Below are 25,133 nucleotides of genomic sequence, written 5' to 3' on the forward strand. Positions count from 1 at the left end.
TAAAACACATAGTGCTCAGACTGGAGTATGCCACATATCTGCATTCCCAAAGAACAACAACAGTGAAAGTAACCCCACAAACTGCATTTATCTCTGACCAACGAACGCAGATCAGACCGATCAGCTTGATGTCAGCAGTGAATGCTCATGCAGCCTATTTCAAATGCAGAACAAGATTCAGGAGAATTCTTCTAGTGCAGAGTGAGAAAAGGAATACTTTAAAAGAGAGGGTCAAAAGATATTTATCTGACTACAAAGCTTTTCAGCTAGTGAGGAAATCAAGTAATTTGCTAGTGCAGAGATCTGTAGCTTCCAAGTGGGAGAGCTGTGGTGGGAAGCCAAACCTTAGAGAAACAAGGCTGTTCATTGAAATAGCAGGCTGTTTTGAGAAAGTGACTTTTTAGCAGACTTTGAAAGCCCTTCTGTGCTTCTGAAATTATAAATCAGCGATCTTTCCATTTCCTCAATTTGCACTTGACAGAGCTTGTAATATTCCCTGTGCTACAAAGGCGAGGGGGATTTCTGGTGCTCCTTGTTTGGCAGGGCTGATTGGGCAGGTGTGGGAAAGTAACAGCACAGCTGGGAGGCCTGACACGGAATCAAGCCTCTGGGCCTTTGAACTCCTCCCCTGAAAACCATGGAGATGGATCACAAATAGGAATTGTCAAGGGTGTTGTAGCTGTTAAAACAATAATGAGTGAGCTCAGAGGATGGAACCGACTCCAACGATATCCTGTTTGCTCTAATTATTGCTATTTTTAAAGCCCTTTAATTGCAAGCGTGTTTGAAAATGAAGCTAGATAAAACCTAACTCATTAAAAAACCAACTGCGATTCTGCTCCTCCATCCTGATCAGCAGAGGCGATGAAAGATGGAGATTTGTGCAGTTGCATTTGCTTTAAGCCTCAATCACTGCTTGGAAGCCTGAACTAATGCAAGCTGAAGCCTGGTTTAATATAAGCATTGCCTACAGTGGAATCCCTCTCCTTGGCCCCTTCCCCTGATGGCTTTTACTCTTGTCTAATGTGGTTGCTAATGTTCATGTTCTCTGGTTGTGCTCAGCTGTGGCAGTAACTATATACTGCATACACAGAGGATTTCTTAAGGCAGGCTCAAAGGGCATCCTGTTGTGATGTACAGCCCAGCCCATGGTTGAGCTCCAGCTCAGCACGTATGTGTATGTGAGATTGGCAGTATTGCTGGTAGAGACTAGCTGTTCTTGCAGGTGAGACACTTGATTGCTCTGTAGGATGTTGTTTTATGCTTACATAGCTTTTTTGCAGTTGACTGAATAAATACAAATAAATAGAAAGATGATTTGGTATCATTTTTGATTGTGTGTATGCATTTGTGTTTATAAGTGCAATTTTATGTTGCTGTTGCTTCAGGTTGTAGGTCTCAAAGTTTGCACTGTTATCTCTTTGTGCTGCAAATTTAGCATACTTGATTTTGCGTTTGCCTAGTGTAAGTGGTTGTATGCAGAAACCTGTTTACTGATCTTAAAGCAGTATAGCTGCAGCTTAGGGAGACCTCAGTAAGAGATGCTCTTCCGTAGACAGGTTAAGAGAATTGCAAGAAGTTGACTTGATGAGTTACTACAGAGTTGATTTAGACAAAAACCACAATAATATTCTATACCTTTACAAATGGTTGTTCTGAGCAGTAGAGCTAGAGAACAATCTTGGTGAATTATTTAGTACATTTTCCTGATAAGGTAATGCTTGTTTCTAAAATGTTTTTGTTTTTTTTTTCCTGGCTTTCTCATCTGGACTAATCTTGATGTCCAGTACTTCCTAACGATAACTATTCACAGCCTGCCACAATCTGCAGGAAAAGAGAAGTATTTCTGTAATCTAGCACCAGGCTGAGACTCAAGAGATATGATTTTATTTCCTGATTTTGTATTAGGTTTTGTTCCTGGGCTCAGATGTCTCTGTTTCTGAGGAAGAGAAATGAGATTCCCTGGCTGCTTTCTCACTTAGACTTTAAATTCATTTAGTTAGGACCTGCCTTTCCCTTTTAGACTTATTTGAGTTTCTCTATTTCAAATTTGTTGCATTTAGGAATAAATTGTATGAACAGGATATGTATATTCTGAAAAATGTAATACTTTAGACGTGTCTTAAAGTATAAATTATTTTATTATAATCAGCCCTCAATGGTAGTAATTCTGCACTAGTGAGGCAGACAACGCTAGTTTCCTAAAAATATTGAGGAAAAGAGTTTTCTGTGCTCTCAGCTCATATCTTGGAATTGGTTCTACAGGTTGAAAATGCAAGCTCAGTATGGTTGGCCCAAAAGGCCTGACACCATGAGCTTGATCTTGAGGCTGCAAATGCCTCTTGTATGGCAGGAATTCCATTTTCACAATGTCAGGTCTTCTCCCTGACTTATTTCTTTTCCTGACCACTCATCATTTTTTGGTTGTTATATTGCACAAGGTTTTATGATCTGGTTGTGCAGTAAAGCCGATCTCCAACTTTATGGGGAATGAAGCTCAAGTAGATTTAAGTTATGATTTGCATGGGAGTCATTTCTTGACGTAAAATGGAGGATAGTTGAATTTGAAAGTTTTTCTCATGCTCTAAAGAAAAAGGTGGATATAGGTATATGTGCTCAAGTTCAAACATTATAAAATTGTATGTGTAGAAATCTATCTAACACTGGAACTTCAAATTGACGGATTGTTTGATAGTTCTTATCTTTCAACTTGAACTATGTCTGTCTATATAGCAGTATACAGTACTGTAAACCTACAGTATATTGCACTGATTTTTTTCAGAATGCTTTGAATCTGTTGTCTGTAGATTTACAAGACAGATTTATTGTTTTAAAAGGAAGAAAGAGAACAATATCTCAGTATGTGTCTACAAATCAATTACTTGTTTTAAGTGGCTCGGTAATTATGGTTGTGTGCCTGAGAAACATATTAGAATCTTAGAATCACAGAATAATTTGGGTTTGAAGGGACCTTAAAATCATGAGCCACCTTTTACTAGATGTGGAAGCCCCCCACGCTAGCATTGAGCATCTCCAGGAATGGCACATCCAAAACTATTCTGCACAACCTGTTCCAGTGCCTTGCCACTCTCATAGTGAAGATTTTTTTTTTCTTATTTCTTATCTAAATCTACCTTTTTTTTTTTTTTTTTAAAGCCCTTATCCCTTTTCCTATCACAGCATGCTCCTTTAAAAAGTCCCTCTTCAGCTTTCTTCTACCTCCCCTTTAGTTAAGTACTGGGAGGCAGCAGTGGGTGTCCTCAGAGCCATCTCTTCTCCTGAGAGAAAAGGTTCTCTGAGCCTCTCTTTGCAGGAGAGAGGTCCTCCAGCCCACTGAGCATCCTCATGACTCTCTTCTGGACATACTCCAACAAGTCCGTGTCTTTCTTGGGCAAGGGGGGCCAGGCACAATAGTGCGGGTGAGGCCTCATGGAAGTGGGGCAGAGGGAGATGACCACCTTCCTGACCTGCTGGCTATGCAGTTTTTCATGCAGCCCAGGACTCAAATGGCCTTCTGAACTGCAAGCATATGCTTGCTTTGTCATGCTGAGAAAGTAGCTGACACAAGTGCAGGATCTTGCACTTAGGCCTTGTTGAACTTGATGAGATTTCTGTGGCTCTGCTTCTTGAGTTTGTCATAGTCTGTCTGAATGGCATCTTCCCCTTCAGCATGCACAGTTCCATTTGGTGTTGTCCACGAACTTGCTGAAAGTACTCAATCCCACTGTCCATGATGACAACAGAGATATAATTAGTGCTTGTCCCAATCCCGATCACTGATGTCCACCTGGACGCTGAGCCATTGACTGCAAAAACTGTGAGTGATACCATCCAGCCAATTTCTTACCCATCAAGTGGTCCAGCTGTAAAATCCACATCTTTCAGATGTAGAGACAGTATTCCTAGGAAATCATTCTGTACTTCTCAGGATGTGAAATGCATGAAATGCAGTATCTGACAGCCTTAGGGACACATACTGATATGACCAATCTGTTCTTGGTAGATGGTTTTCAAATGTTGTGTAGGAAAAAATATAATGCTAACAGAACATAACAGAACTGCAGTAGAATACATTCACATTTGTATCCTGAGACATAATCTGATAGACTGTGAAAGGACAAAGCGTTTGGGGGTTATTGAAGGAAAATATTACTAGCTTAAATTTTTCCACTCAATGAAGTTAGTACCATTACGCCAACAGAGGGAATTCTTACAAATCACATTTCAAATTTGATGTAGGATATCAGCTTTCATTGAGAGATTTGATATTTTCATTGCCTTCAGTTTGCATTGTAAACATTTATGAGTGTGGCTTGGCACTGGCATGGCCTGCTGCCTACAGCCCCGCTTCATTCCCTTCTGCACTTTCCTCTCTTCAGTCTGGGATCTCAAAAATATTATTGATTATACACTGGGAAGCCTTAATCTGGTTAAGTGGACGTTGTCTTGTTGTAGAACAGCAGGCAGTTGAAGATGGTAGGAGCAGCAAAGGTAATGAAGTGGAGAAAGTTGTAAAAAAAACAAAACAAAAAGCAAGCAAACAAAAAAAGTGAACGTTCAGTTAGAACCAAATTTATTTAAACTCCTACAAGATTGATCAGGGAAAAACTAGCTAGGAAAATGTGGGCTGTCCAATTCTTCGTATCTTGAAATGAGGCAGAATGCCTTCTGGAGAGTAATTAGTGGCCACCAAGAATTTACTTGGCCTCAATATGAAGGCAAGAGGGTAAAATCTAGTGGAATGTATGAAGTCTGCTCTGAAAGTAATGCCTTTTATTTTATTATGTTGGCCCACAACCTCAGAGGTTGGTGTTGGTGGTATGGCAGTAGAGGCTGAACCTTCCCACCAATATTCCATTATGTTTTGTTGCCGTGTGACAGATAGTAGCAGAGGGGCACTCTGACAAAATGGCTTCTGTTATGGGAGTGCACTTGAAGCTAAGATCTGTCTTTGAATTTTTCCATGTGGAAAAAATGGCACCCATTAACATTAATTGATGTTTGCTGAATGTTTATGAAGGCCAAACAATGGATGTAAGCACAGTGAGGCAATAGGTGGTGTGTTTCAACAGTGGCAATGTTTGGTTACTTCTACTGATGCAGATTTGTACAAGCATGGCATGCGGGAGGCTCTTGTTCATCACTGGTGAAAATGCATAGCTAATGGTGGTGACTATGCTGAAAAAATAGCCTTTGTTAGCTGAGGATTTGCTCTCTAAAATAATATTATTGTTTTCTTTATCCGTTGTCCTTTCCATGGAAATAAATGGAAGGTATTACTTGTGGAACAACCTGCTTAATATAGAGCAAATGAGATTAATTGCTGATCCCTTGTGGCCTTTTAGTCTGTATTTTTTTGAAATGATTTTCATTATCTATCTTGGCTGTAGTGTTTGTGGTAGAATGTTCTTTTGTGAAGGACAATTTCAATAAATCAGCAAGAAATAAAAATGGATGCAAAGGGTGCTTCTGCTTATTCCTTCTTATGAATTTCTAAAATGCATAGAAGTATATGAATTAAATGTACAAGAGTGAGGTGGTGTATATGACTTAAAGTTTAGTCACATCGGATCTAATCAAGTACCCTTTGTTCTCAGCAGGAAGCCTTTCGCAGATGTTTTGGAAATGAATGCTTGCCAAAAGTCTGTATTGTCAAGAGTGCACAAGCTGTGTTGGTGAAATCCCTCTGCCAACACAGCAGCCATAGATTTTTGCATAGTATCTTTCATGAAAACTGAACCAGAAACTTAATCCCCGTGAATTGCCTATTGGAACAGCAGTGCTTCTACTGTTGAGTGGTGTGCTCTAATGTGTATGCTTTCTGTAACTCCTCCTTCACACTCTGGAAGCAGGGAGTTCCTCAAATTTTGTGAAGGTTCAGCTCAGTCTCTGTATGCCCGATGATCAGAATTCCCTGTGGGCTAAAGTATTTCTGGTTGTATAATGCTACTTGTTTCTATCTCTCCATCTCTTTTTCTCTTCCCTTTGTTCATCCTTCGCTGAATTAAGCAAGACAGTATAATTTCTGCAATTAAAAAGGGATCATAGTCCCTAAATTCTGGGGAATACATGTCAGAATTTTTTTTTTCATTATTATTTTTGGTAGGGCAATGAGTCTTTGAGGATTATATGCTTTGAATTGTACAAACACTTTCTTCCCCACTTCTAGCATGGTGGATTGGTCAAATCTACAGATTTCATCATGAAAATGAAATGTCTTATTCTGAATAGTAAATTGTTTCTAAATTATGGTTTTCTGGTCTTTCCCTCTATATTTATGTAAGAATTTGAGCCTGCACTTACATGCTTGCATTTTTCTTTTTTTTCCTCTGCTGTTGCAGGTAATGGCAAACACGTGCAGTGGCTGCGTGGGAAGGATGGTGAGGTCTGGGTCTGGGTTATGGGAGAAGCCCCAGGTGACAAGCCATATGAGCAGATATCAGAGGAGCTAATAGCTGAACGCGCCAGGCAACAAGCACAGAAGGAGGCAGAAGAGCTATGGTGAGGATTTAAGAATCTGAATTCAGGGTCCACTTGGCATTATGGGACACCATAAAAGGTGTGAGGTAATGGTGGGTAAAAAATGGTAAGTATGTCTTGTCAACATTTGTTTTCATTTGTTTTGGTGATTTTTCATCATATGAAAAATTGAATTTTATTTTAATAGTTAAAAAACAGAAATCCTCTTGCACAGAAAATTGTAGTGAACATTCTTCTGTTGGATAATTTTGCTAAATATTTGTCCAGTTAGAAAGTAAATAAAAAAGAGGGAACTGGCAGAAGAGATTGCCAAGTTGCTCTCTACTGACTTGGAAAGGTGATGGAGAATGGGAGAGATGCCTGAGAACTGGAGGAAAGCCAATGTATATCACTCTTCAGAAAGAAAAGAAAGAGGACTCACCTGCATCTCTGGGAAGGTGATTTTTCTTAATGTCATCTCCAAGCAATGTCATATCCAAGCAGGTGGATGAGAAGCAGGTTATCTGGTGTGTCAGCATGGATTCACCAGGGGAAAGTCGTGCTTGATGAGTCTGGTAGCCTTCTATGAAGTCATGATCTGCTGGGTAGGTGTGGGAAGAGCAGTGGATGTTGCAACCCTTGACTTTAGCAAGGCTTCTTACACTGTCTTCCATAATATCCTCGTAAGTAAGCAAAGGAGGTGTGGGATAGATGAGCAGACAGTGAGGTGGATTGAGAACTGGCTGATTGGCAGAGCTCAGAGGGACCTTCAACAAGGGCAATTGTAGAGTACTGAACTGAAAGAGGAATAATCGCACACATCGGTATGGGTTAGAAGCTAACCTGCTGGAGAGGAGCTCTGCAGAGAAGGACCTGGGTGTCCTGGTGGACAACAGGCTGGCCATGAGATAGCAGTGTGCCCTTGTGGCTGAGAAGGCCAACGATAGCCTGGGATATGTAAAAAGAGTGTGACCAGCAGGTTGAGGGGATTAATTCTCCCGCTCTGCTCTGTTGAGGACACACTTGGAGTACTGTGTCCAGATCTGGACTCCCCAGATGAAGAAAGACAGGGAACTGCTGGAGGCGATCCAGTGGAGGGGCCCAGAATGGCTGGGGAACTGGAGCATCTCCCCAGTAATGAAGGACTGAGTGACCTGGGGCTGTTCAGTATGGAGAAGAGAAGACTGAGGGTGGGTCTTACCAATGCTTATAAATATTTAAAGGGTAGAAGTCAAGTGGATGGGGCAGATTCTTTGCACTGCTGCTGATGACAGAACAAGGGACAACGGATGCAGGCTGGAACACAGAAAGTTGCACCTGAACACTTCTTTACTGTGACAGAACACTGGAAACAGAAAGTTTGTCCTGCCTCAGCTTTCACTGCAGCCCCAGCCTGTCCTGTGATTCTGTGAAACAATGTGGTTTTGAGATGGTGAAATCAGAAAATATTTGTTGCATCGCATTGTTGCATCTATGCCCACAATAAGGATTTTTTATGTGTAACGCTTTTTTTTTCTTTTCCAATTTACTTCATGTGCATACTGTTTGTATTAGTTCTTATCCCAGCAGTTCAGAAGCTGATTACTACAAGTGCCATGCTGGTGTTTCCAGTAGGGCTGATTCCAGCTTTGGTAAAGATTGAAAAGTCTTTTGATGCTCGATGCTGTGATGATGTTGGGATATAGGCCACCTGCTTCCTGCACTTAGTTTTGCAGTTCAGTGCACAGAAGTAACACATTAAATATCAGATTATTCTATATTATTGCTTTTCATATCAGATTGTTCTTGCTTATAATGATTGTATATTTAAGCAGGGATTAAAACTTCACCCTGTGCTCTATGCTCCTTTTAGGCTGTCGCTACTAATAAATGCTCTACTGTTAGAATTTGGCAGACATTTTCATTGGTATTTGAGAGAAAACAAATTCCCACAGTTTGCTAGATGGATAGGAAAAATCTGTTTTTGGCCAAGGAAGACAGGGCATGACTGGAAAATAATACAAAAAAAAAAAAAAAAATTGATCTCATTTAGAAGATGCTGTATTAATGGGACATTTATCGGAAATTGAAGAAGTTTCTTGTCCGGATGGTTTTCTGAAATCAATTCCTCACAGGTTTCTTGTTAAATGTGTTTTCTTTTGTATTTCCATACATCTTATTTTAATTATTTGTTGCAAATAAGGATCTACTATTGACTAGAATTTGATGTTCAATTAAAAAAAAAACAAACTCAAAAACTGTGCCTTAAGATATCTTCAATCATTTTTATTTTCAAATTCTTTTCTGAAGGAGACAAAAAGAAGCTGAAATTACAAAGAAATTCCGGGATGCTATGGCTCAAGAAAAAGCCAGAATAGTAGCAGAAAAATGGAAAATAGAAATGGAAGATCGAAAAGCAGCAAAATTGGAGGAGGAAAAGATTCAGGAGGATCTGAAGGTTTGCACAATCGTATTTAGGCTTTAAGTGTTCTTACATAGATTCAAAATTCTTCTCAGCTTTGGTGCATGTTTATTAATAAGTTTTAAGAACCCAAGTTGTGTTTTTTCATCCTGGAATATGCAAGAGCTACATGGTGTTCACCGGCACAGCTGGGTGAGTGATGGGGAAAAAAATTACATATCTCATTTGAAAGTGTCGGGACAATCGTATGGGTTATTCAGCTCGCACACTGATGGAATTGTTTAGTCAGCTCAACTGAGTGAATCATACTGGGGGAAAAATGTTCAATTGTGGAACCTATCTTTTTAAGCTAGTCCGCTTGAACATATTTGATGGATTTTGTGTGCATTGCTCATAGATTTGACTTAAAAATTCTCTTGCCGCATTCATTGAGGTAATGAAGAGCGGATCTTCCTCCTACTCAACATATGGGAAAAAGTTTTTTTTCATGAGGTTCATTTACCTGATTTTTATTGACACCATTGTGAATTTTCCATAAACTTAGTTACAGTATTTTAATGTTGGTTTGAAATACTTTTTTCAAGATTCTCTTGTCTAAGATAATTTGAAGACAAGACAGGAAATGGAGGTCTCTGTTACTTTCAATTTATTTTGTAATGATAAAAACAGCAAAATACAATTGTCTTAGTATTATCACGACTTCTGAGACTGAGATGTGTACTGTGGGACTGCACAAAATTGATGCAGCTGGGTTTCCATGGAGAAAACCTGTAGCAAAGTATGACTCCGAGGAGATCTGCATGCAGTCACTTCCATCTACGCCCCGTTCACTTTACCCAGCTGACAGTTTGCTAATGTCATTTTTCTCTTCTTGGGATGGTGATTAAATTCCTGGAAACTGTGGATGGAATCCTCACCTTGTCCCTCTGTAACAGGGCAAATTTTGAAAATCTCAGTTTTTATTTGTATGATTTGATTCCCAACTAGAGTCAGCAAGTTACTTGTCTCTCTATAAACCGTGGGGCTGGGATTTGAGGATGGATATATAGCAAAAAGCCTCTGCAGCACAAAGTTGCTGATTTACCTTTGCACAATTAATTTGAACTCATAGGAGAGAACAAGGCTTTTGAAAATTGATGTCAATGAGTAATGAAACTATACCTTTCAAGTAGCTTTATTAATGTATGAATAATGAGCAGAGCAACTAATTAAATTGCTTCCCTTCCTCTACTTTCCAGAAAGCAAAGCGCTATTGAACTAAGACTGCTGCAGGCCTGTTCACTTGTGGCTCTGTGGTTGTCTCACAGTGCATTTGATGGTCTAAATGTCCACAAGCTCACTGTTCTTCTGTTTCAAAGAGATTTTTTCAACAAGCTGAATGAGCAACTTATGAAAATTCAGTGGCCAGCAGTTGCATTCTTTTTAAGGAAAACTAGCCTTCCACGATTTGAAAAGAGTGGCATTAAATTCTGCTCATTGTACTTTGCTTGATGAGAAGGTCATGTCCCAGCAGCAGCAGCTTCTCTGTCCATCAATTTATTTAATCTCTCTCGATTCCCTGTTGGGGAAAAAGATGAATTTATCAGTTTTGTTATGTATGACTGCAATCATTGAAATCAGGAAGAAATGCACCTTTCATGAATGATTCAGAGTGTGGAATCAAATGCAGATCAGTTAGCTAGCCCACTTTAGCAGGTTTAAGATATTTAATGTGTTGGTAATCATCCTGCTGTGATAATGACCAGTATGTAGTTAAAGCAGTCCCCAAAACCTCAGTGTCTGCTCAGGCTTTGTTCTCTTGAAGAATTTTGACTTGAGAGATTGGAACTCTGTCTGTTCTGCTGATATGTTTAATTTCTGACCGGACTGTATCACAAACTCTCCTTTTTAAAACACTTTTATATTCTTGACCTATCAGGGGACTTTAAGGCTGCCTGCGCTAGATAAATGATATCTCACATATCAAAGTGAATGATGATTCCTGTCTCCTTTTTGTAACACTATTGAAAAAATATTGCATTCCTTGGTGTTTCTTAAACAGAAATGCCTTTAATTTACGATGCTAGAATGTAAATGTTCACTGCTCTATTTTTGCAGTTCAAGAACTGCTATTCTTTTATGCATCTATTGCAAAGGACAAATAAGAGAGCCAATTACTATCATTAATCTTTTCCCAAATTCACAAAGGCTATGAGATCATAGTCATCATTTCCTGCTTTTATCTGTCATTAAGAGTCTTGAACAGTGTACAGAGCTAGGATAAATTAAAGATGTGATCCTCGGTGAGCCAGAAGAGGAATAATATCCTTCAGCTACATTTAGAATTGAGAGATACTGTCTCAGTTCTTTGTGGTCTCCATAAAGCAAGAAAATATTAATAGTAAAGTGCTATCTGTATGACAACATCAGATACCTGTCAAATGTGATTATATAAGCACAACTGACAATAAAACTGGATTGTATCTTGTAAAAATCCATGGGTATTAATCAAAAATTATGTATCAGGTTTAATTGACACTGCGTGTCTTCATGTATAAAAAATATTTAGTGGGACTTTTAATGACAGTGGCACTTCTGGAGAAATAATGCTTATTTTTATCATAGGCAACAAGAGGGGAATAGCGTTACAATTTCCTGCCATTATTTTAATTTTTATTCAAGTGTTTATGACTAATTCCTATTGGGACCGTGTTTGAGTGAAGGGAGAGTTTGTGTGTCCTGCCTGTTTTCATTCTCATGGAAGAAGGCAGGTTTACAAACAACCTTCTGAGAAGAAAAAGAGTAATTAGTGCTCTAGTTCAGGAAAGTAATAAGGACCACTTGTGCTTAGTAGACAGAGCACACTTCTGTTCCACTGGCTTGGATGGGCTTTCAACACATGTTTTGTGAGTGCTTTCTTGTGCCCAGAATGCTGTGGACCTGTTGTTTTTTTTTTTCAGGTGGTTGCTGCCAGATATAGGGATTAGGAATACAGTAAAATGTCACAATATCCACTTACAGTACTTTGCACTTCTTACGATCTAGCAATGAGCATTCTGTCCTACTCTAAAAAGAAAAACAAGTTGTCTCCAAGTAAATATCAGGTAATTAAGTGGGCCTGTTGTTATCTTTAAGTGCAAATAAGCTGTAATTTCAGCTACGTGCTCTGTGCCAAGAGAACACTGAACTCTTTCCCAAGGATAAAATATAGAGAATGCAAGAATAAGACAACAGCTTCTTGACAGTATTTTGCATCTAACTCGTTCTGAAAATCCTTTCAGTACATTCAATACCAATTGCAAGATTTTGGTAATGCTTCATTTCTGTGGTTTTTTGACACTGTAGTTAAGTTTTTTTTTTCTATTTTTTTTTTTTTTTCCTTTTTTTTTCTATGTAGATGTTTCTTTAGTGATACTGGAATGAGGTTGGTTTTTATCTTCAGCTGGGAAACAGATCTTAAAGCTTTCCTATCCTACATGCAATGAATTGTGACATTAACTTTAAAGAAAAATCCTTTCCCTAGTAACATGGGTACTGATTGTGTTGCTGAAGCTGATGTCCTTATTCTCAATGCAGCATAAATGTGACCATTCCCGTGGGTAAATGGGAACATACGAACCACCCGATGGGGATAGTTGATGTACCAGTATTTTGAACTGTGAAAAACAAACAAGCCATTAGGAGATTCTGCTCAAGAAAGGTCTGTTCCAGCACATCTAATAAATCTCAGATCCTTCCTAATCAGAATTAGTCCTCACCTTTCTTTTGTACTTCATCTAAAACATGGTCTTTGCAAAGCAGAGCGTGATGTTGGCACCTGCCCATACGAGCTGTATGTGAATGGCATGCCCTGGGGCTCATCTGTTAGTGAAATGTGAATTTTACATAAGGCACAACTGCACTGATGGCGTTTGTCTTCATGCAGATGCGTGCATGGACTAGTGAAATGATGCAAACCCCCTGTTCCTCTTGAGACACTGATAGTAGAGAAAATGATATGTTTCTGCAAACGTTTTTCTTTCTGAGGCAAGTGGGAGGATTTTCTCAGAAAAACGTTGGGAAGTGGTTGGACGTATTTCTGCTGATACGTGCACGCAGCTCTGCTGGAAACTGCCAGGTGGGTTTGTGGAGAATGCTGATCTCTGAAGTCAGTCCTGCTGTTCCAGCTCTGCTAACAGCACACTGTCCTGGAGCTGAGGAACCTGGGTTTTTCAGATTCTCTTACTGAGAGCTGGGAGACCTCAGGCCTCAGATGTGAAGATGAGCTGTGCTCGCAGTACTCTGGCAGGTGGCCTGGACATCTGCCCTAGCACAAGGCTGACTGCAGGGAGTCGAAGTAAATGCAGAGCAGCTGTGCTGCAGCAAGCTGCCTTCGGCTCTCAGGCTGCCAGGGACATTTCCTGACAGCCTGAAGTGTGGAAGGAATCCCAGGTATCCTTTGTCTCAGAGAGGGATGCTGTAACAAACCCTCTGTGTGGGTTTTGCCCCGAGCAGAGCGGCAGTCGTTCAGCTGCCCTGCGTCCTGTAATGCTCCCGAGAGAAGCCCCGAGAGCTTCAGCAGCCAGAAACTCCATTTTCCATTGGAAAACAATGAGGTGATGTATTTGTCTTGTCCCAGGGCATTTTAAAAATCATTCTGCAGCAGAAACTGAATACTGACCTAATCTTCTCTCATCCGCGTAGGACTGAAACACCTGAAGCTAACCCTTGCTAGGATTTAATATTATTTAGAGCTGGCTGAGGTAGCACTATCAAACACTGTGTGATGCACATTTACAGTAACAAGTTTGTGGTAAATGCTCAAATGCCAGGGGCTAGATAAGATCATTTAGCATGTTCACATTCTTCAGTGGAGTTAAAGCTGTAGAGGATTACTCCTGCCTATTGAATTGCCAGCATGATTTGTTGCAGCAGGTTGGTATTTCTTGGCAAGTTGTAACCATGCACTGAATTGTCACCTTCCTAATTATTCTGGGAAGACATGAAAGGATCACTGCACACAGTGCAGTCTCTCCCAGCTGCGAGGCAGAAGGTGATGGTTGGAGATTATTACAGCTCTTTTCTTTCAGCTCTATGGGAAGGATTAGGTTCCCAGGGAGAAGCAGATAAACTTGGTGCTGTCCTTTTTCAATTGTTCTAAGTGTGAAAAGTCCAATTGTTGTCCATTTTCAATAAAAATTCACACATTTTATTCATACTTATCCAAATGCTTACTCATCTTTCCTATGTTGTGCTATGAGTTGTCATTTCCTCTCAGACTGTTGGGGGCTGTGCCCAAATATACTCACACATGCATTCATGCACTAATTTGAGTAAATGCTATTTAAAATCAAACTTACTCAGAGATATAAAATGGTGCAAAATGAGTTTTGTCAATTCAGAGTCAAGTGCTAACGTTGAATGCTTTTGTTATTATTTCTTCTTTGACCTAGAGATCCTTGTTCCCACTAAAAAAAAAAAAAAAAAAAAATCTACACTTAATAGCCACTGCTGCTTTCCTTAAAGAGCCGAATTGAGTTCTGTTTTTTAGGGATTTTCATCTTTATACTACAAATTCTTCAACAACAGCTGCATTGAAAACAAACTTCTGACAAATCCCTTGTGTGATTCAGGGAAATTGCTAAGGTGGATTCTTGTGGGTTTTGTTCTGGTAGTTTTTGTTTGGTTTGTTGGTTGGTTTTGTGGTGTAAGATGTTGAATAGAAACATTTTGATAATTGAGGATTACCTCTATGCTGATCTGCTTTCCTGAAAAGATAGCCTCCATGCGGTGGAATTTTTTTTTAAGCAGTGCAGTTTGGTGGATAACATTCACCTCATAAGAATAAAGAATGGCTGCTTGGATGCTTTTTCCAAGAAGAAATTAAAAACATTTGCTAGCAACTGAAATAAGAAAGTCTACATCTAGGAGATGTAAAAGGGATTTTTTTTTTTCTTCTGAAAAAGCTTCTGGGCTTTGAAATCAGTGCTTCATAAAAGCATTGACATTTCAGAAATAATGAAGTGTCCACTCAACTAATCTTCTTAAGACTCAGGAGATAACAGTGCGAGGACAATGTTAGAAATAATCAGAGAGTCTGGCATTAATATAAGAAAAATTGAGTGAAGAACAATACTGGGCTTTTCTTTCTCAGAAATAATAAGATCAGCCTAATTTATTGTTCATCATGTGTGCTATAAAACCCCTATTCATTACGCATGTACATCACTATCAATAAACAGTTTTTCAGGTCTTTTGATTTACTTTAGTAGGATCAAGGGGACCTCCTCTGCTTGTGTTGTAAACTCGTGGTGCTCAGCTGAGCTAAATGGAGAAATGTTGTTTTCATTTACTTGAGGAAATGGAAAAATAACAGAATTCTTTCAAGGGCGGAGATTTGCATTTGTTCCATTTTCCCACTCTGAAAACGATGTTTGATTGTTGCTGCTAAATTGCTTACTATTTCTCAGTCTTTTTTAATTATCAATGGACAAAAGCATTACAGAGCTGTGTCAGCTGTCTGACTATTCAAAAATCAAAGCACCCTGGTGAAACTCAAGGCATCTGTCCTTGTTTATGCACTCTTATTTCCACATTCCTGTGGCTACAAAATGTCATTTTTACTTAAACGTGCCACTGTGTCATTTCTAACTGAAACAACCAAACAGTATTGATTCTTTTTGCTGCGTTGGGTCTTCATTAAGCTTCCACAAGTCACAAATGGCGAATATTATTTGCTTTGAAAAGCTGTCTTTGGAGAAGAAGTTGAATCATACTCCTTTAATTCCAGGTTTTCAGTTAACAGCAAATAACTTAGGCAGAGCTGGAGAGAATTAAAAAAGCAAACCTATGAACAAACAGTAACCCTTGCCATTGTGGATAAAGTTTTTCTTGATTCTCAGATGAGTAGTCCAGACACGTGTTTCACCACTGGAAAAACACAGATGATGGTCACTCTTAAATGTGCTAAAAAGCAACGTTGTCTGGTAACACCTTCCAACAGGAAGAACCAAAATGTGGAAAATTAGATGACTAAGACACTTTTTTGCAGGATTAACAGCAACATCACTTCTTGAGCTTGGCTGTGCATCTCCTGATGCAGCCTGTGAGTTTAGAGCATACTCAAAGTCAGGTTTTTCATCCATCTCGCCACTTGTATTTGTAGTTCCTATTACGATAGACCACGTATTGTGTTGGTCGTGCTGTGAATCCTGCTGTGCTGAAAATTATGAAGACATCTGTTTTCAGAATTGTAAAGTATGGCCTTCCAAAAAGTACACAGTGCACAAACAGGGTGTGAAGGAAGCTAAATATATCTGATTCCCCTTTGAAAGAAGGAGCGGTCTCATCGGAACTTAGTTTCAGACTGTGTCTTAGGGAAGAAGAAGAAATAACTCATGCAAAGCCCCGTAGTTAAGATCTGCTTGCTGAAATATATGAGCTCTGAAAATCGATCAGTCATGTTGGTGCATTTGAGAAAGTTGTTTTCTGGTTTAATCCTATTTTTTTCTTTCTCTGTGCTGACCTATTGCCTGTCTCATTGAAATTAAACATTAAAATCCCACCCAAAAGGGAGAAGTTAGGAAACTTCTGGCCTTTCACAAACAAAAAAACCCCACACACAATTGTTTAAGGAAGACTGAAGTATCTCTCCCAAGTCCCTAATGTAAAAGCAGTTTCATCATAGTTTATTCAGCTGGATCAGTTGCTTGATGCTAGATATTTGATAACAATTTACAATAACTGACAGTCTACCTGGGCTGCATTTCTAATTTGGGTTGAGTTTAGCTGAGTTAGTAATTGAGGGTGGCTGAATACTCAGGGGCTCCTAATTAAGGTATTCTGCATAAGTTTCTTATTGTTGTGGTTATAATGGTTTTGCCATTATTCATTCAAGATCTATGTTCTTAATGAGATAATTATTTACACAGCACAAACTTCGTAGTTTGTAGTAGCAGTCTTCTTAGTTCAAGAAAATTAACTTACTTCTCTTCCTAAAGTAATAGTGAAAAATATAGAAAAAGAGATGTGGATTCCTATTCCTGCACTAATTAAGCACCCCAGTTATTGATAGTATGTAGAAGGGTAGCTGTAATGTAATTCTATCAGGTTTCTATCTCTTCGATGCTCTTCTTGCACAGGAAATTTCCGTGTGTTAAGCTACATTTTGCAAAGTGTTTGGCATATGCTGGAGGATCTGGCTTTTCTTCTGGAATGTAATGGTCTTGATATTTGAAGAACATTGTTCTCTGTGTTGGTTATGAAGACACATGCTGACAGTTGCTCACGCAAGAACAGTAGTAAATCTGATTCAGAATAGTACAGATCTTAGAAAAGATGTTGTAGCAGAAATGCTAAGTCTGGGCTTGAACCAGTGACTGAGCACCTGGTGGGAAGGCAGGGCCAACCCAGGGAAGTTCAGGTGCACGCAATGCAGTTGAGTGATTGGAAGGGCTGGAGCCAGGATCCACCCCTTCCTAGCTCTTACTGAAGTGTTAGTAGTAGAGGTGAGGTTTTCTTTTTGGAGATCCCTGCCTACCTGAGGTCTTCCAAATCTCTTTTCCTTCATTTCTGTTTTTTGTGGTTCCTGCATTTGTGCTCCTTCTTATTTGCTGTAGCTGAAGACTTTGCCACCTTGCTGTTATCATCACATTATAGCATTACAGATGTGTATCAAGCTTGAGTGGGAGCAATGACTCCAGTAGGAGTCCGTGTGTATTGAAAACAAGAGCTCTACTTCTGAATTGTAGGATAGTACAAGTTCTGGTGCCATGTGATGAGGTGTTTTCCTTATAAATTTCAGCTCTTAGGTCCTTTGAAGTTCCTTACTGCTGTGGTTTCTATTATATCTATTATGAGATAGGTGTATTTTTTCAAAGTACCATAGCTACTTTGGTCAGAAACAACTGAAGCTGTGTCCTAACTTGGCATATTCTTCTGCTTTAGTCATTTCTGTTTTGCTTCATTTTGCTTAGAAAAGAGAAGAAGAGGAGAGACAAAAGGGTGAAGAACAAATAAGGCAGCAGGAGGAAATCCGAGCAAAAGAGCTGTATTTGAGCCTCAAGCAAGCTCAGCAGCACAGTCAACACAGCGATGATGACCAGGAGTGGGAAGAACAGTGTGAGTAAAACGATCTTCACAAGATTTATGTATTTCTGAAAGACTTCTATTTGCTACTAGAACAAAAAGAGGTGTTGCAAAAAATCTCTCGTACCCAGAGCAATGCAAAATGCTGTATTATTTTTCAGGAAATCACAAACTTATTTTAGAAGTGAAAGCTTTTATGAATTTACCAATTTCACATTTCTGAATAACAGTCCATGTCAATGACTGAGAAAAAATATATCGAGTAGAATGAATGGACACACTTATTCAGACGTCTTGTTCTCTGCTGTCTCTGAAGAGGTAGAATCTGTCTTCATCTGTGTTTTAATTCATTCTATATGATATGAGCTATGATTTCAGCTCTTCAGTTTGAGGGATTACAATAAATAATACTTAGATTGTTTCCCTGAAAAAAATGCTCGTGGTGATGCTCAACCCTGTACCGAGACCATTTCTTTTTAGCCACTCTGAAATTATTTATTTTTGTCTTTGTGATCAATTTATAAACATAGTTGTGTTTTTCTAAAGACAATAAAGAACAGGACAAGCATGTGACTCGATATATATACATATATTGTAAATGTAACCTTAATAGTTTGCTGTGAAAAAAACTTAGGTCTGCTTGATCTGGAGTATACTGTATAACTAACTGAAGAATTAGGAGATTTGCATTTTTCTTGGAGGAAGAATATTATTTCCTGCAGTAATATTGTTTGATTATTTTTCAGAAAATGCGATGTTTGTAATGTTATAGCTCACATGAGTGTATTCTATTAATTATATACAGTGCAAAGTTTAATCAACTAATACTGCAAATAGAGCTTTATGGAGGTGACAAATAGCATGTGATATGTGAAATACCTCGTGAAGTAGGCAAAAATATTGCTGTACTGTTTCAGAATATGCTATGAGTTTATTTTACAGTGTTGGTAATCACTTCAGCAGTTCCTGAAGACTAGTTACTGAAGTCCTATTACCTGAGATTGATGTGACAGTGAATCTTTCTAACAAAATGAATTAAGCTTATATAAGATACACTGGTGCTATTTTCCAAGGTGGTAGCAGGGTAGGCTTATTTTTGATCAATAAAACCTCTGCATATTACACCGTCAATAAAGAAAAGGTAATGATTCTTAAATCATCTAAATCTAGGTGTACGTATTTATTCTGAAAGGAAAACTGTAGCTTTCTATGTTTGGACTAAATTAGGTCAGAAATAGTCTTTAGTTTTGTTGAAAATTAGATGTTGTTAATTAGTATCAGCTAGCAACTTAGCATAGAGGATGGCATTATGTACTTAAATATTTCTCCTGGTAGGTAAGAAAAGAAAATACACCTGCAACCATGTTACAAAGAAAAGTGCAGCCTATCTTTATACTGAGAGTGGCAACAAAAAATACTCTAAACATTACTAATAAAATATACAAATTTTTTATTACTGCAATTATTTTACTTTGATGCATTGAAGAGAGAAGTGAAGTTTCTGAAATCGTTTCAGTTTTCTCAAGGAATCCTGGTTGTACAGGGACAGATACCAGAAATCCAACAAAGGAATTATGAGAAGAGGCAGAGGGAAAAGAAACAAGCTGTGAAAGACTTGGACTATTTCTTTTAATGGCATTCGGTGTCAGTCCAAAAAAGATTTCAACTACATCATATGTTGACTGACATAATGGTTATTTTTTCTTATGTACCCTTTGGTTGGAGTGTTCTCTGTGTTTTGAAGGAACTCAAAATTACTGGTCCATCCTTTGTCCCCCTCACTCTGTATAGTTTGCTACCTGTATGGATGTGTCTTTGTGCTCTGAAGAGTGACTGACTGCAGCTCAGATAATTTGAGATACCAAGTGTTATCACCAGTAACAGTGCTGCTGTGGCAAAACAAAAGGTCAGCACGGTCTGGTTGGCTGCACCATGGCTGAGGTTTGCAGCCTGCTATAAATTCTGTGCTCTCAGAGTTTATGCTCTTATCAGGAATTGATTTAGCATTAAACTAACTGCAGGGTAATGACTGGAGTGTATCATATCTTTGTTTATCCTCTTATGCTTATCTCATTGTCTCAATTTATCCCAGTTGATTTGAGGGCTTAGAACTGCGTTCCATTAGCAAATAGCTGTGACAGTTTAAGATATGAAGATGTAGTGTTTAGTGCCTCGGTTGAAACCAGTTCCTGGGCTGGTTTAAACTCTGCCATCCGACCACGGTGAGTTTCCTGATGCATGTTCATATCTTTTGTTCCCCTAACTTTGCCCAAACATCAGAACCTTCAGCAAACAGACAGCAAAAAATATTTGGAAGAGGAAACGTGTTAACCGCTAGGGAATGAGCTAGTGTTCGGATTCACCAGACTTCTCAGCTTTTAGTTCAGTTCAAATGACTTCTTTTTTCCCTGTTTTCATGGCAATCCTTTCGTTGTGTCTTCATATATTTCTTCAATGCACTGAGAGGAAATCTAGGCAAGATGGGCAAAGCTATCCATTTGTCGTATTTCCTAAGCAAGAAATAAATGCAAGGTCTAAGCAGACATAGTATTAACATGTTTTGTCTCGTGCCAGCCTGCAATGGAGACCATACTGCCCAGTAGGAGCAAGGCCAAGCTCCTTTGTGTCTTCTGTCCTTGTAGTCAGCCCTTCATATTCAACAGTGCTGGGGGTCAGTACCGAAGAGGAACAGCAGTGCTAGTGCAGCTATTGTGGAGAGCAAATGTAGCAGTGATATTGATGACAGTAGTAATTTATTTAGCAGATGAAATTTAGAATGTGATGAGGATTCATCTCTCTTCGGCGCATTATCCCCTCAGTTTACTGCCAATGTGATAAACAAAGTGCTGCTAATATTAGTTTCTATTGTCCTGTTCAGTTTGCTTCTGTGGTTTGCTTGATTGTGCCAAATAACAATAAAATCCCGTAGAACTGCTTTGTTAATTGAAATAGATCATTTCGGTGCTTTTTAATATAATAAATGACAAATGTGGAAAAACCTGGAAAAGCACCACTTTAAGGAAAAAATGATTAATAGCAATTATGCGCATAATATGTGTTGGGTTACTATAGAGAGCAGTTGCAAGTTAATATGTGGAGTATATTGGTTGGCAAATGAGAAGACGAATAGTAGAAAGGAATGATTGAGTCTGATTTCCCACGCTCTTATTCTGAGAAGTGAGAACTGAGGCTAAGCTTGGATAGGAGAGTATGTATTCTGATTGGTTTTGAATCTTTCTACAGGCTGGTAGAATTGTATGCTTCTAGAGTATTCAAGAAACGATACTCTATGCCATGCTCTCTGAGTGTGACTCTGTTGTGTGAGACCATAAAGGAGGGTTTTATCATATTTTGCATAATATGAAAACTAGTACCATAAGGATTCCTCTGCTTGAATAGTGCAGAAGGCATTCTGTCGGTACACTGCCAACTTCCTGCAAACTGCACCAAGGAAAGAAGTGCCTGGATACTGTCTGACCAACTGTACCCTTCTCCAGACAGTTAACAAGCCTGAAAAGATGCAAATAGATTTGAGTGACTTGCTCTGTTCATATTCTTGCATATTTTCTGAAGCACCCACCTTTGGTCTCTGTTGGAAATGGGATACCAGGCTGATCTGGTAGAACCTCTTCTATATTTTTATGTTCTACAACAAGGTACCCCTATGAACTTGTTGAGGTTCAAAGGATTTTATGTTCTGGTACTTACCTTTCACAGAAATTCAAGTGAAGGAATTTACTGGCAGGAATATTTGATAAAATGCTGTTTTTTAAAGCAAAGAGCTCCCAGTTCAGCTATGCATTAAATAAGCAAATGCTCAACCTTAAGTATGTGCTCATAGAACTTCAATAGATCTCAGAGCACATTGCTGAATAGGGATGGAATTATTCACATACTTTCAGATTAAAAGATTGCTGAAGTCAAGCCCTGTTGCAGGATATTTGTGGGAAGTTATTTCTCAATAGTGAAGCAGAAAACACCGTGTGATTTCGGGTCTGCACTCAGAAAATCTGCAGGTTGAATTGTATTTATCAAGCACTCATTTTGAATTACTCATAGCCAGGCTTTCAAGAATAATTAACAAGGGTATAACTTAAGCAAAATCTCTTAAAAACAAACAAACAAACAAACATTTATGGCTTTTTTTTTTTTTTTTTTTTTTTTTTTACTTTGGCATATCTCCATCTGTAATTCACAGCTCTTCAAAATCACAACATGTATTATAGAAAATGGAGAGTTCCTAATCTCAGAATTGATGTGCTTCACTGATGGAGCACAGTACAAGTTAATCTTTATCTGAGTTAAAAGATTTGTTAATACAACAAATCCGGGGCTAGATAAGCTGATATAATATAAATAAGGGTTTCCCAGCCCGAACTGAAAATATGAAAGATGGTGTTGCATTTTGATTCGTAAGATTGTTTAGACTGGTAGAGAGAAATAACAGATTCTCAAAAAGTCTCCAAGATGGAGCAAACTGAAGTTAAGACCACGCAGAAACCAGTCTGCATTTCTATACAAGGTACAGTGTGGGGCACATGGTACATCAGGTTAAAAGTATGCTTAATTTCACCTGAGCTGGAGGAGGATGTACCCGTTCTTGTTCTTTGTTCTTGACCAACATCTGAAGAGAAACCTGATGGTGGAGGTGGACGCAGGGGACTTGGCTGAATGGTAAATTTTGTGTGTAAATTTGAAACATCAATCAAAATCCTCCTTTCCCAGTACTGAAATTATTCTGAAGTTATTCTGTGATGTAAGTTTGTGGTAATTCTTGATGCTAGATAGATACCTATGGTGATGATTCAGATATTTTCGAGGACAGGAGGTATTTAAATATCTAGTCTTCTTACAGAAAATACCGATTGTTGAATGTTGTGCTTTGCATAGGGGTCACGTCAAATGTACATTTGCTGTGAAAGTATCTTCTGTCAGCAAGTCAATAATGCAAATAATCGATCAAGAGACCTTGCACACCCCCATGCTCAGTGATGCAGTTCTTCAGACACTTAAGCTGGAGAATTTTAATGAAAATTCTTCATCATGGGGAAGAGATGCTTATATATATGTGTGGGTTTGTGTGTGTGTATATATGTGCGTGTGTGTGTATATATATACACTCGTGCATATGAATACCTTTATGCGTAGATATCTGACTATATTCTTCTCTATTCCTACGCATGTGTAGATGTGTATGCATATGTATATTCATTTACATATATGAACACAAGTATATATATCTATATGTATAGGGATGGACAAGGCTGCACATCAGATATCCATTCAAAAATTTTTTTGAATGTTAATGATTGGCAGTTGAAAAATATGTTCTTTCTTCCCTTGCTTTTGACATAAGAAACAGTTATATATATATTTGATACTGCTTGGGAAAACATAGTTCATGTCTCAGGCATCTGATGATATAGATTTATTAGCTAGCAAAAAGACAGTAGGAATGCTGTTGAAAAATCTATTGCTGAGGAAACTTGAGCATGAATACCCCTTGTTTGTTTCCTTGCCAGTCAGTCTGTACATCAGTAGAAAGAAATGCTGAAAAGCTCCACGCAGTCTGCCCTCAATCTGTTTGTAACGAACAATGACTGGTTTCTAAATGTCCTACCCAGCTGTGTTGTACTCATCTTCCTTACTCTCTCTCATATTGCTGCAAACACAAAGTCCACGTTTAAAGCAATCGTTGCTCACTGGCTTTAGAAAGGATAAATCATAGAAATTTTGTATCTAGTACACTTGACGTACTGAAGTAGGGTATTTAGATAAGATTATCTACCCTTAAAAAGAATGACCTGTTAGATAAATAGCAGAACACGGTATTCAGTTTTTTGTGCTGTATGGCTGTTACTGCATTTAGCTAAAATGACAGTGTGTGTATTTAAGTGAAAATACACTCAAGTTGTGTGCACAGGAAGTAACGATGACTCGTTTATTATTCTGTCTTGATTAGTTTTTAGTCGTATATACCTTTCTACCTATAAAAATATTTTATAACTGAACTTAGAGGTCTTCTCTCATTCCTTCATTTGCCTAGAGTGTTTTATTTTGTTTTCTGTTAAGCGCTTTTATTTTTTTATTCCATTAAACCTTTTCGTAATTCAGACAAATCTATTAAAACCTGTGCTTGCTGTAAATCAGGAGTGTAAACAAGAGGCGTGCAGCCTAATGAAATGCAGCTGTCTGATATTATATCATGCATTCCAAGTCACAGGTACAATCACAGCAGAGTAGGAAAGAGCATGTGCACTTTATGAATTGGGTATGATCTGAGCCAGGATAGTCATGGCAGGATTGATAATTGCTACTGGAGGCAATAGCATGCTGCTTTAATATTTGCTTCACTGAATGTTAAAGGTTTGTTTTGCACTGGAATAATTTTCCTGCCTGAAGTTATTTATGTCTGAAAAAATCATCAAAATGGGGCTTGAGGCACCAGGAAAGAGCAGATAGATGACAAATATTTGCATATTCTTAGTGCGTTTAAGTCACACCAGTTTGACAAGGGGATTGTTAGTACGCTGTTTTTCAAATAAAGGAGCTTTAGTGAAAGATGTGTGATCTGCGGTGGCCAGAGCTGCAGTTCCATCTTTTCAGGTTACGGAAATTAGTTTGCTTTACTTACGTATTCCTGGTCAGTGCCGCAGATACGTGTGTATTAGAATGATAGGATATCCTGGGATGGGATATTCCCATAAGGATCATCGTGTCGATCAAATGTGCCAGACCAGGCTCTGGGTCTTTGTATACAGTTTCAGAGACTGAAATAGGAGATAACACCATCTGTAGCATCGGAATACCCTTTACGTTAGCTATTCATTTTCTCTGCTGTTCCTGAAACAATTTTTAGACTGGAGTTTTTAAGATGGAGGTGTTTATGATTTTAAACATCATAATGATGATAGTATCCACTTCTAGAAAGAAAGCAACGTTAACAAATAGAGCAATCTAAGTACTAATGCTTACAATTGTACATTCTGGGAAAACCTCCTGCAGTTCTACTTATGTGCGTAGCTGCTCAAGCAATAATTAATATTCTCTCTTGGAATGTATAACTTGATCAACCACTAGTGGAAAAGATGTCCTGCAGCAGAATTTCTCTTATTACATCCAGTGCAAGCATCAGATGTAATCACGGTCTGTGGAGGCTCAGTTTTTGCCCGTAGCAGTCAAGCCATTGATAGCACAAATTTGGCATGCTTCCTCTGCTGTTGGGTCT

The 25,133-nt window shown here is 38.6% G+C and overlaps 1 protein-coding gene across 2 annotated transcripts in view; it reads left to right on the forward strand.

The window, feature by feature from the left end:
* Positions 1-25,133, forward strand: part of SH2D4B (SH2 domain containing 4B) — a 68,237-nt gene that overhangs the window by 8,762 nt on the left and 34,342 nt on the right. For both annotated transcript variants that reach the window (XM_031602573.2, XM_090144610.1), the window contains exons 2-4: positions 6,342-6,501; positions 8,749-8,896; positions 17,794-17,938. In XM_031602573.2, coding sequence (XP_031458433.1) covers positions 6,342-6,501; positions 8,749-8,896; positions 17,794-17,938 — 453 coding nt within the window. The remainder of the gene's footprint in view (positions 1-6,341; positions 6,502-8,748; positions 8,897-17,793; positions 17,939-25,133) is intronic.

Source organism: Phasianus colchicus, chromosome 8, assembly GCF_987193195.1.
Source record: "Phasianus colchicus chromosome 8, bPhaCol1.hap1.1, whole genome shotgun sequence".
Lineage (NCBI taxonomy): Eukaryota > Metazoa > Chordata > Aves > Galliformes > Phasianidae > Phasianus > Phasianus colchicus.